We start from the raw sequence: 12,653 nt of genomic DNA, 5'->3' as shown, positions 1-12,653 counted from the left end.
ACAGTGTATAGTGCGAGGGACAGCACCCTGACTGGTCAGTGCAGTTCTTCCATGGTTTAATCAGTGATTGGTCTGACACTGCTCACATAAAACGACTGGTAGGTGCAGGTCTTCATAATACTTCCTGCAATTTGATGAACTTTTATAGCAACACACAGTCCTACCTCCACTATCGACCAGAACTGATGTACTAGAACTTGGTTCCGCCAATAGGCAGGGGGCGCTGTAGCAAAGCTTTATTCCTGGCGAGCTACAGTCATATTCGGTATTGTAATAACCCTCATATTACATTCATTTACACACACACGGCTAGCAGACAAACACTATATACATGAGAGAGGAATCTCCTGCTACTATTCTAGGCGAATGAATATGTTTGCATGTGCCCGAATCAAATATGGCAGCACGTCTGTTCATCACGTGACACTCGCTCTACGGCTGCCAGTGTCGCGAAGTAGCAGGAGTAGAGGACGTCCGGATCCCTACAGGTGACATTTCTATGATATTATATTGGCGGTCACATTTTGGCTTTATATGTGCCATTCTGCGTAATTCTCTGGGCTGCTAGCATCCAGAGCCGGGCGTAGCAGTATGTGTCACTGTGACAGCAGCATGCAAGTGGTGTATGGGTGACCTGGTGCTGTGCAGGACGTGGTAGGGTTCACATCCACGTACTCCATCCCTCCATGTTACTTCACTATACATTATTGTGGATTGTGAGCAGGTGGGATTTCACAAGCCCAGAATCCTTACAGGGGTCCCGAAATATGTGGAGTATGGGGGGGGGGGTTCCCTGTCTGAACCTCTGCATGTACTAGTGGTATGGTGATGCCAATAAGTAGGCTATATGATCACTGAGGCCTCTGATTGGCTGCAGTGGTTGTGTGCCAGTACAGCACATAATTGCTGGCAGTTTGCATAGAGCAATGGGGGCGGGGGGCCACCACCTTACCATCAGCGATAGATCGGCAGGGGTGATTAATGTTTCTTTTGTTATTTTATAACATTTGTGTCCTTTTTTTTTTTTTTTTTTAAGGATTGTTTGATGGTATTTTTCTAGTATATACCATTACTTTCCGAATGCTAACCCCCCCAACCCAAAATTGTGAGATTGTATGGGGCTGCTATAGAGGTCTGTCCCGCCTCATCATCTGCTTTGCCAGGACCTGGCTCATGGACCTTTATAAAAGAGCCTGTGGTGCAGTTTATTGCACAGGGTTGCGGACCCTTGACTCTTAGATTTGGTGGGGGTCCCAGCATTTGGATCCCCACTGATCAGGAAATTATGACACTTTGTGTGATGAGAATAAAATCTCCTTATTCATCTCTGACCATTGAGTATGGGGTTCTGAGTAGTGTTGAGCAAACTTGTTTTTTAAGTTCGGTTATCGAAGAATCGTGGTAGCGGAATCCATAACGGGATTCTTCGATAACACGAACTTTGGATGCAGAACTTAAAGCACAAGTTCGCTCAACACTAGTTCTGAGTTAAATGCTAGGACGTCTTGTTTGTAGCTTTTTCTTGACATGTGCATTGTGTAATCTGCTATTAATTCTTCTTGGTGCCCTCACTCCACAGCCATGCCTTTTCTCGATCTTCAGAATAAAATTGGGATCGATATCGACAAATGGATGCTGTTGCAGAGCTCCAAGCAACCTTTATGCCAGGCTGGTCGTTGCCATTCCTTTGAGAAAGACTGGGTAGAGTGTGTACATGGCATTGGAGCCATCCGGGCTCAGAAAGAGTGCAAGGTGGAGTTTGAAGACTTTCTCGAGTGTATGCACAGAACCAAGACGGTAAGTGAGCTACGAAGACACATTGGAGCATGAAAAACCATGACCTGTTTTTTTCTGTGCTGACTTATCAAGAGAGTATGTAACATTTCCGGATCTAATGGTGAATTTGCACCACTCAATTCTCGGGCCAATTATTGGGAATGAACGTTACTATGAATCCTCCCTCCCGATAATAGGTACGTGGCAATGTGCCTCTGATGAACACGTAAAATGCTCGTTCATCAGATGAAGCAATCTTTCATGCAGCACATTAAAGGGGTTCTCCGCTTTTACTGACTGATGCTATTTGAAGAAAACACTGTGTTCTCCTCTGTTTACCTGCTCCCTGTCGACCTTGCAGCGGCAAGCAATGTCATTAAAGCAATGAGGTGATGGCTCCCTCCTATTCACTCTAATGCTTACTGCTGGAATCTCAATGTAGAGCAGGTAAACAGAGAAGAGAACACAGTGCTCATATGAGCGATTCGTTCTCTTCAAACTGCTGATCGGGCACCCACCTATCTGATATTGATGACCTATGCAGAGGTTAAGTCGACAGTATAGCAAAAGCAGAGAACCCCCTTTAAATCATAGTTTCTGGGCAGCAGATCATGGTGTGTGAACAGTGATCTGCTGCCCAGAAACAATTAATCTGTAGGAGGACAAACAATGGCAGTAATCTCGCTCGTCCTCCTACAGTGGAGGAGATTGCTGCAGGTAAATGTAGCTCTTCCCCTCTACTGATGAGCAGGCAGTTATCATGAAGGAGCAGTCCTTTCCCGATAATTGCCTGGTCGTTTTGCACGTCTAATATATGTCCCTTTTTAGATGTACTTGTTTGCCAAGAAAACTGACTACATTGTGGTTAGGAGCATAGGGGGTGTTGCCATTACTCCTTGAGGCTCCGATCTCCTTGCTGCTGCACCCCGTGCACTTTGATTCATAGGACCAGGCTGTGTAAACATCATCACTTGAGATGTGCGAACTTCAAGTTTTTAAGTTTGGGTATATGGTGAATTGCATTATGGATTCCATTACTGTGGACCATAACGCAATTCAAGTACGGAATGCCTCTAGAGGCATTCCGTTATAATAGAAGTCTATGGCCATAACGCAAGTCAGCATATACCTGAACCCGAACTTAAAAACTTGAAGTTCGCTCATCCCTAGTCATCACTCCTGGTCCTGACTTCTAGTCTTGCACCTTTGCTGTGCACGTAAGAACTGGCGCAGGACAGGAGGTAGGCTTGCCAGCCGTAGGGATGAATGGATGAAAGGTGTCTGGGCTGCTTTACTCTGAGATCATTATGCCGGCACTTAGAGGAAGAAGGGAGCAAGGAAGCTACAGAACATAAAAGCAGGCAAAGAGGAACCAGGGAGGTAAAATATAGGGGGCTCTACCAGAGAGAAAAATGTAAAATGAACGTTTTTATTGCATATATATTGCAATAATATTTTATATAAAAATGTTCTGTTCATTCCATAGTAATACTTTTTGTAGAATAACCCTTTAAAAAAAAAAAAAAAAAAAAAAATCATACTTCTTCCAAACGTTTATATGGGGAGAACAGACGTAAAACTGGGTAGGTAGACAGTTGATATTTGCTTGTATTAAAATCCTGACATTATTCATTGGAAGCTCATCTACATTTATTCAAGAGGTAATTCTTTGCTTCTGGAAGTGGTTGTAACTGCAGCCCTACCCGCACAATGAATTTCCATTCTAATTTCTATTCTTCATTTTGCAAAGCTCCTCTGCTGTGACATGTGGGGATTTTCCTTGTAAGAAATTTCTCTATTTAATAATTTTTGGGTGTTTTCAGCTTTTTTTTACATGGTTCACACCTCATTGGATAGTGTATTGTAAAAAAGGTATGATCTTGGATCAGATCACTGGTCCTGTTTTCACACTTTCGCTGTCAAGAAAATGTTCATACGTTTTGGCATACACATATAAAACCTGAATAATAAAATAATAATAAATAAAAATAAAAGAATCGCCCAAATGAGTGGCAATTGACAGTATAGGAAGTTGATCAGAGCTGCTGTAAATCGATGATAAGAGATTCCACCACCAACAAAGTAGCGTTCTCTTGTTTCTCGGGTTATCACTGGACATATGTACATGGGGCAATTACCAGAAATGTACATTAAAAGGGCCTGATGTCACTTGCAGTTCTCCCCTTTTTTAGGCTACATGCACACGACCATATGTATTTTGATGTCCAAAAAATACGGATGATATTCATGTTGCATCGTTTTTTTTTGGCGGATCCATTGTAACAATGCCTATTCTTTTCCGCAAAACTGACAAGAATAGGATATACTCTATATTTTTTGTGGGGCTACGGAACAGACATACAGATGCGGACAGCACACCATTTTTTGCGGACTTATTGAAATTAATGGGTCCACATCCTATCTGCAAAAAAATAAAAATTGGACACTGAAACAAAATACGTTTATGTGCATGAGGTCTTACAGAAACCAAGAAGTAAAATTTTCTAGGCTGCTGCTTGACTTAAAAATGAATGCTCTCTAAATATTGGAAATTTAAGGGGTTGTCCAGGAAAGCATAATGATGACCACCAATCAGCTGTTCCAGGGAGCTCTGCTGAGCGCGGTGGGCTTCTGGCAGCGTACAAAGCACAGTGCCATATTGCTTGTTATTGCAGCTCAGCCCCATTCACTTCAATGGAACTGAGCTACAACTAGGTCATGTAACCAATATACAGTGATTTCACATGGCCTAGGAAGAGACAGCGATGCACACGGAGTGCTTGGCAACAAATTGAACTCTGTGATCTCCCTAGTGAGTACAATTTTACACTATTTAGCCCCATAACATATAATGCTAGCAATAAATCTGAGGCTAGTCAGTGCCAGTGCTGCACCATAGCATAATGTCATGGTCCCTTCCATGACAGAGGTGAGAATATCTGAGAGACTGGCGGCCCGTGAGGGTATCTGACAGTCTCTCTGTTTTCTCCTTGCAGTGTTGTTTGGTAATGATGACCACACCTCTTGTCAGGTCCAGCTTGTGGTCATTACTGATTCACACTGCTTACCATGCGGTTGATATTTCCTTCTGGAGTTGGTTGAGCTGGTGTGTTGTTCTTTTGGATCTCCTGCTCCTCCATTCTTCTTTAAGCTAAGAGCATTGTTGTTCGCTTGTGGTTTTTTTTTTTTTTTTTTTTTTTTTTTCTAGGCCTCAGGGAGACGCTGGGTCCTTCATCTGGGAAGGAACCAGTAATCTCATTCCCTGCCACCACCCTTAGGGCTTTCCAGGGTCTCCAGGGCTAAGGTTACGGTGTTTGAGTATTTCCACTTTCAGGGTCTACTCATATTGGCAGGAGTCAGGGAGAGGTCTAGGGATTCCTAGGAGGTCACCATCCCTCTCCATTAGCTTTGAGGCCTAGACTCCGGTCTATTTCCTTCTGTGTGTTATCTGGTGTTTTCCCCTCCCCATTACCTGTGACACATAATTGATGGGGATCTGATAGTTTTATTCTCAAGAGTGGGACATCATTTATTTTTTATTAATAAAGTTTAAATTTCACAATTTGAGTTGGGGATACCTAATGAAGGGATTTAGCTGGCTTATAGCCCATTGTGTGGATAGATATTCCCAATGGTTTCCCACAGGGGGGGATATTGAGCTAGTTTGAACAGTAAAGCTAGCCATAGACATGCAGATTTCTGCTAGTTTTAACAAGATCTGCTTACAAGTTTATGGGAAGGGGAATTGGATAGGTAGTATTTAACCTTGTCTGAGCTTTTATTTTTCTGAGATAAGCGGTAGAGAATGGAGGTTGTCATTTGATTCAGCTGACAACTATTTTATGGCCTGTTTGGCCTGTTAATTCATCCTCAACTAGCCTGTAGAGGGACATGCTGTGGATTTTCTACTGTGTAATTGCAGGCAGAATATCTTTGGAGTTGATTTAGGCTAGGTTCACACTAAGCATTTTCTGAGCTGAAGAAAACCTGATGAGGAATCCGTCAATTTTTTTTTTTTTTTCTTTTTTTTTTTTCTTTTTCATGCTTTTTTTCTGACCCATTTTTTTGCCGCAGTTTCGGCTAGACTTTTCATTCCTGGCCACTTTCAATAGAATTCTTGATGTGGAAAGCACATCAAGAATAGACAGGATACTTATTTTTTTCCATGGTGTGGTTTCTAAAACTGCATGTAGATAAACAGTGTTTTATATGTATTGACATGCACATTCCCCCATTGAAAGCAATGGGGAAGTTCTGCAGGCATTTTTGGCATAAAATCTGCGCCACAATCCACACCTAAAACACCCCATGTGAACCAAGCCTTACTTCCTAGCAGCAGTTTTCCTGGTCAATTTGCAATGGATATTTTCTGTTGTAAATTAGTTTTGTGCAGAAAAGGATTTTCCAAGACATACGTACTGATGACCCATCCTCTGGATAGATCATAAGTATCTGATCAGTGGGAGTCCGACACTTGCTCCCGTGAGCACCGTGGCCTTCTCCCTGCTCACCAAGCACAGCGCTTTAGATTGTATAGAGCAGTGGTGGCGAACCTATGGCACGGGTGCCAGAGGTGGCACTCGGAGCCCTCTCTGTGGGTACCCATGCCCTGGAAAAAGTCTATTGCGTACCAATATGCCTTAGACTTTTCCTGCCATTCATCAGCGCAGGGCGCACTATGAACAGCACAGGCAGCGCACAGAATGTAGGCAGGCTGTTATAGCTAATGATAAAGTACATGGAAGATATAATATGTTGGACTGTAGTATTCAGGGTAAATTGCAGTGTCGGCACTTTGCAATAAATAAGTGGGTTTTGGGTTGCAGTTTGGGCACTCGGTCTCTAAAAGGTTCGCCATCACTGGTATAGAGGGTATGCTTGGTATTACAGTTCAGCCCCATTCACTTCATTAGGGCTTAGCTGCGCCTAGGCCAAGTGACCGATTGTATGGTGACGTCACATGGCGTAGGGAAGGCTGAGAGAAGGCCGCAGCGTTGCTGCGAGCACCGGTGTCTTCTCAAGCAGCTGACAAGCAGTCATCCCAGGTGTCGAACCCCCACAGATCAGGTACTGATGACCTATCCAGAGGATAAATCATCAGTATAAGGCCTCATGCACGGAAGCCGCCCGTGTTGCCTTCCGCAATTTGCGGAACGGGAGCCGGCAATATAAATGCCCATTCTTGTCCGCAAAGCGCGGACAAGAATAGTGGGGCCACGGATGCGGACAGCACACGGAGTGCTGTCCGCATCTTTTGCGGCCCCATTAAAGTGAATGGGTCCGCATCCGAGCCGCCAAAACGGCGGCTCGGATGCGGACCCAAACAGTCGTGTGCATAAGGCCTAAGGCTACATGCACACGACCGTTGTGTGTTTTGTGGTATGCAAATTGCGGATCTGCAAAACACGGATGGCGTCTGTGTGCGTTCCACAATTTGCAGAACTGCACGGACAACCTTTAACATAACTGCCTATTCTTGTCTGCAAAGCGCAGACAAGAATAGGACAGGTTATATTTTTTTTGCGGACCACGGAACAGAGCAACGGATGCGGACCGCACACTAAGTGCTGTCTGCATCTTTTGCGGCCCTGTTGAAGTGAATGGTTCCGCATCCGAGCCGCCAAAACTGTGGCTTGGATGCGGACCAAAACAACGGCTGTGTGCATGAGGCCTAAATGTCTTGGAAAACCTCCTTTAAAAGGGCATGTTTTTAATTTTTCATAAAATGTATACAGAAATTTCAATGGCAATAAGAGAGGTCCAAAATAAATTTTACAAGTTTTTATGGAATAAAGGGAAATTTAGAATGTTATTTATTACCGGGTATAAGGTGGAGATCAGGCTGATATCAACCTGAAAGTGGTTGGACCAAAATTGAAGCTTATGACCTGTCCATTGGATAGTTGGTGAGTTTATGGTGCGTGGGGGACCTCACCGACCACAGAAACAAGGATATCCGAGTCCTCAGTGTGAACATAGCAGCTTTCTAACATGGTCACCATTCAGTTCCTGTGGAGAGGTGGAAATTTCGGTTTTTCAGCAATCTACAGCAGACTAAGTGTTTCTGGCTGGACAATTATACCAAGCAAAAGCAAAACAATCGCATTGCCAAGATGTTCTCCTAGGGCCTATCTTCAGGCACTGGTGCTTGGGGCTTATTTTTGGGTACGTGCAGTGCTTATTACCTTTGACATTAAAGGGGTTAGGCACAGTTTTTTATGGCCTTCCCCTTCAGTGATAATGTTGAAAACATTCCTACCTGTGCTCCCCAGTGTAATTAGGTTGCGAGCACTTCCTGGATCACGTGCCGTACATTTGGCACATGATCCTAGCCCAGTTACAACCTGCGATGTACATGGGTTGCACTTGCGCAGTCAGGCAGCCTTGGGCGCAGCACTGGCCTGTCAGGAATATTTTTAACATTATCACTGCTAATCACGTGAAGGGGGCCATTAAAAAAAAAATGCAAACAACTCCTTTTAATGTAACATCTGGCTGCACAAGAAAAATGCAAAACAAAAAAAATAAATAGAAAAAAGTCTAAAACTAATTAAAAATACTAAATTCTAGCAGAAGAGTGTGAAATCCACAGCTACTTCGACTGCAAAAAGTCACAACTGTACTTTATGCAGGTTTTCCACAGATCTGCGGCATAATCGACAGCAGACTTTCCTGCTGTATTTTACCTTTAAGACTCTTTTTCCATCCAGATGCGATGAGCAAAATCCTGATCCATTCATATCGGTGGGTATGTGCACTTGAGCGTTGTTTATCACTCATCATCTCTGCCTTCAGGAAAAATTGCAGCATGTTCTATATTGTCCGTTTTGCACAGAGACCTGGCTCCCTAAAAATGAATGGGGCCTCGGATGAAAAACGGAAGGTATCCGGATGCAATATGTTTTTCACTTATGGTTGCTAGGCGATGTAGATTATTCTTAAATTTTACTTCACACATGTAAAAAACGCATGCAATCCGGATGGGAAAAAAAATCGCACTGAATGCAATCACAGACAAAACTGATTCAACTTAAGTGCGAAAACCATCAGTTTTTCCCTGAACAGATCCTGACACAACCCGTATCGCTCATGTGAAAGGGGCCTTGGAGTGCCCTCACCTTTTGCAGAATTTTCATCCACAAAATCCACAGGTGCAGATTTGATGAAGTTAAGAATAGGCTAACATGGGGATATCTTTGTGCTGCAGAAAATTCTGCAACGTGTGAGGCACCCTTGGGCACCATTCAGACGTCCGTAGTGCATTGTGGATCCGCAATGCACCCGGCCGGCACCCCCATAGAAATACCTATTCTTGTCTGCAATTGCGGACAAGAATAGGACATGCTCTATTTTCTTGCGGACCGGAAGATTGGAGCTGCGCTCCGGAAATGCAGACGCGGAGAGCACATAGCGTGCTCTCTGCATCCATTCCGTCCCTTAGAGAATGAATGGTTATGCACCCGTTTTGCACAATTGCGGAGCGGATGCAGACCACACTTGCGGACGTGTGAATGGAGCCTTATACTAGTCCACTTACCGTATTCTTTGCCCTAGAAGACTCTATAACAAGCCAAAGTTGCAGTGTAGCCCTTTTTATGTTGTTTTTCACTTTCATGCTGTATCCATTTACTATATCTAATTTAATAGAAACAGGTTTGCAGAAAATAACGCATGCTAAGATGAGGAACCTCAACCCTATAATAATGTAAGCCTAAAGCCTGTAGATGTACCAAATGTCCTACACTGCAAGACTAATAATAAAATATGTCTTTCTTACAGTTAGAACGCCTAGATGCCATCAGAGAACAGAAGAAAAAGTTGGAGAAAGAAGGAAAATACAAAGCTCCAGATTTCAGTGAAGACAAAAATACCCCTTAATATCGTCCAAGGAACAACTGTCACGTCATTAGTTTTTTTGTCTTGCAGCAAGTCATTATTCTGAAGCATCCAAGGTGCCACTAGATAATAATAATAAAGTGTTCACATAAGTCCTGTGTCTGCGGACGTTGCATTATTCGGTACAAACAGAAGGACATTAAAGGGGTTGCACAGCCAGTCCTCAGGATAGGTCATCAATATCTGATCGGTGGCGGTCTGACTCTCGGCATCCCACCGATCAGCTGTTTGAAGAGGAGGTGGTACTCGTACAAGCGCTGCTTCCTCTTCAAGATTACGCGTCTTGGAAGTCTCAAGGGGAATAGCATAATTTACAAGTGCTTGTTCCGTTCATTGCGTCACTGCAAGGTGGATTTGCACTGATCACGAGAACAGTAGCCCCTGCAGCCCCCTGAAATGAATGAAGTGCCCAGTCGGGCATGTTTGCGGCCACCGCATTACTTTCTGTGAGGATTCCGGAGATGGTGAAGCTCTGTACTTGGCTAACTTCCCATAGAAAATAATGGAGCAGCCACTCGCATGTGTGACCCGCGTCACTGTTGCTTTCGGGGGGCTCTATGGAGTACAGGTCCCCTATTCTTGTGATCAATGGGGTCCCAGCAGTTAGACGACCAGTGATTTAATAGTTATCCCCTATCCACAAGCTGTTGAACCTCAACATGCGTGACCCTCTTGTTCGCTGGACGGTGCGCAGCTGTCAGAGGTTATGTGTCTCTTCCCATTCAGAACACGCACATGCTCAGCTGAACTAAGCATACATATATATGATTGGGGGGGGGGGGGGGGGGCGTCGGGAGGGATAGCTGTCAGCCAAATGCCATCTAATGCCAGCCGTGTATTGCCAACCTTCCTGCATACTTTAATACACTCTCTGCAGGCTAGGAGCGACATACAAGCCCCCGGTTAACAGAACATGGAAACAAGGATCAGCTGGGTTCCTCCACAAGACAGCTGGGTTTCCAATCCCCCAAAATAGTGACTTATTAATTCTATCAAAGCTCACATATTGAATCATTTACGCTCAGGGTATCGCAATCTGACTATAATCTTATTATTTTAAAAGGGCAGGATTTCACAGCCGCTCAGATTTTGTAGATCTCTTTTTTTTTTTCTGCTGAAACTATGCACATAGCTGACAGCGTACAATACAAACGATTTTATGTGGAGGCACATCAAAGCCAGCAGTATGGCGCCATGGGATAGGGAAAAACAAGTGAAAGGGGCCGTATCACCTTTCACAGGTAAATACCGGGTGTCAGAATAATAGTCCCGCAACATGGCTAGATGATGGTGGTTGTGGTAATTCAATCACAGGGCCTTTGTCTTCTTGCATACTTCCTATGTACATGGAATGTAAACTAGACTGCACATATACTGGTAATCCATCTTGCCGACTCACTAAACTGCTCTGTGGATTACGTGGAATTTGCTAATTACACCGCCACATAGTGATTGGGTTTTTTGACTGGAGAAGGTTTCATTCTTAGAAGTACGGTAATACTGACACTTCATACGGTTAGCAATCCCCCTGGAAAGGTAAGCAAAGACTCATTTTCTGGCTGCAGTGTGCTTGGTGCCCTGTCATACACATGGTGCCTCACAGAGAGACGTGCTGAGGGTTTGAAAAAGCCAGTCTCATCACGTTTGCCCTCATATCTGATTCTGAATGTGACGAGAGTTAGGCCCCTTTCACACGAGCGAGTTTTCCGCGCGGGTTCAATGCGTGACGTGAACGCATAGCACCCGCACTGAATCCTGACCCATTCATTTCCATGTGTCTGTGTACATGAGCGTTTTCTTTTTCACGCATCAGTTCTGCGTTGCGTGAAAATCGCAGTATGTTCTATATCCTGCGTTTTTCCCGCAGCCCTGGCCCCATAGAAGTGAATGAGGCTTCAGTGAAAAACGCATTGCACCCGGAAGCAAGTGTGGATGCGATGAGTTTTTCACTAATGGTTGCTAAGAGATGTTTGTAAACCTTCAGTTTTTTTATCACACACGTGAAGAACACGTCAAAACGCATTGCACCGGTGTGGAAAAAACTGGACACAATCGCATACAAAACTGACTGAACTTGCTTGCAAAACGGTGCGAGTTTCACTGGACGCATCCGGAGCCAATCTGTCATGCTCGTGTTCGCATTGAGTGGAGAGCCTGGAATCTATTATCTATTCACCACTTGTGGCTCAGAAAAGTTTATGGTAACAAGTCTGTGTGGTGTTTGGGAGACATGCTGCATGTGATGGCTGCATTTCCTAGACCAGACACTGCTCCTCTAAGGGCTCATGCAAACGACCGTATGTATTTTGCGGTCCGCAAAAAAAACGGATGACGTCCATGTTACATCTGTTGTTTTTGCTGATTCATTGTAACAGTGCCTGTCCTTGTCCGCAAAACAGACAAGAATAGGACATGTTCTACTTTTTTTGTGGAACGGACTTGCAGACTTATAGAAACTAAATGCACATGGAGCCGTTTCCGTTTTTGGGTGGACCCATTGAAGTGAATAGTTCTGCATAAAAAATAAAATAACGGACACGGAAAGAAAATCCAATCGTGTGCATGAGCCCTAACCCGTACTCATGCTGGTCTCCTGTGTGGTAATCACATAAGCAGGGGCGTAGCTATAGGGGGTGCAGAGGTAGCAGTCGCTACTGGGCCCAGGAGCCTGAAGGGCCCCAAAGACCCTTGTGCCACATGAGAAGACACCTGTTTTATTGAAGGTGCATGCTGGTCAAGTTACACCTCTGGCTGGAGAGAAGGTGTTAGGTCAAGATGTCTGTGAAGGTTCTCATTTATCCAGGTCATGGTATTGAAACTGCTCCCCCCACCGTGCCAAATTCTTGACCTAACATATCTGTAAAAAATAAATCAAGGCAACTGGACGTACTGTAGATTTCTTGAAAACGTTTCACTCGTTCTTCCAACGAGCTTTCTCAATTCTGAGTGATTGTACAAAAATTCTCTGGGAATAAATATAT

General features: G+C 44.1%; 1 protein-coding gene across 2 annotated transcripts; it reads left to right on the top strand.

Annotated features, from left to right (window-relative positions):
* The first annotated feature begins 342 nt into the window (after nt 1–342).
* On the top strand, nt 343–9,764 carry NDUFS5 (NADH:ubiquinone oxidoreductase subunit S5). 2 transcript variants are annotated; one of them, XM_044286630.1, is made up of 3 exons: nt 343–488; nt 1,580–1,797; nt 9,556–9,764. In XM_044286630.1, the coding sequence occupies exons 2-3, from the start codon at nt 1,582–1,584 to the stop codon at nt 9,652–9,654; spliced, it is 315 nt and encodes a 104-aa protein (XP_044142565.1). In that variant the 5' UTR covers nt 343–488; nt 1,580–1,581; the 3' UTR covers nt 9,655–9,764. The 2 variants fall into 2 exon arrangements, with proteins under 2 accessions (XP_044142565.1, XP_044142566.1); XM_044286631.1 differs by lacking the exon at nt 343–488 and adding an exon at nt 576–724.
* The last annotated feature ends 2,889 nt before the right edge of the window (nt 9,765–12,653 follow it).

This window comes from Bufo gargarizans, chromosome 3 (assembly GCF_014858855.1).
Source record: "Bufo gargarizans isolate SCDJY-AF-19 chromosome 3, ASM1485885v1, whole genome shotgun sequence".
NCBI classification, from domain to species: Eukaryota; Metazoa; Chordata; class Amphibia; order Anura; family Bufonidae; genus Bufo; species Bufo gargarizans.
This window is presented reverse-complemented; position numbering and strand designations above follow the sequence as displayed.

Coding starts and splice junctions, on each gene's coding strand:
- NDUFS5 (XM_044286630.1), top strand. CDS start 1,582: ATGCCTTTTCTCGATCTTCAGAATAAAATTGGGATCGATATCGACAAA. Junction 1,798..9,555: donor GTATGCACAGAACCAAGACG/GTAAGTGAGCTA, acceptor TCTTTCTTACAG/TTAGAACGCCTAGATGCCAT.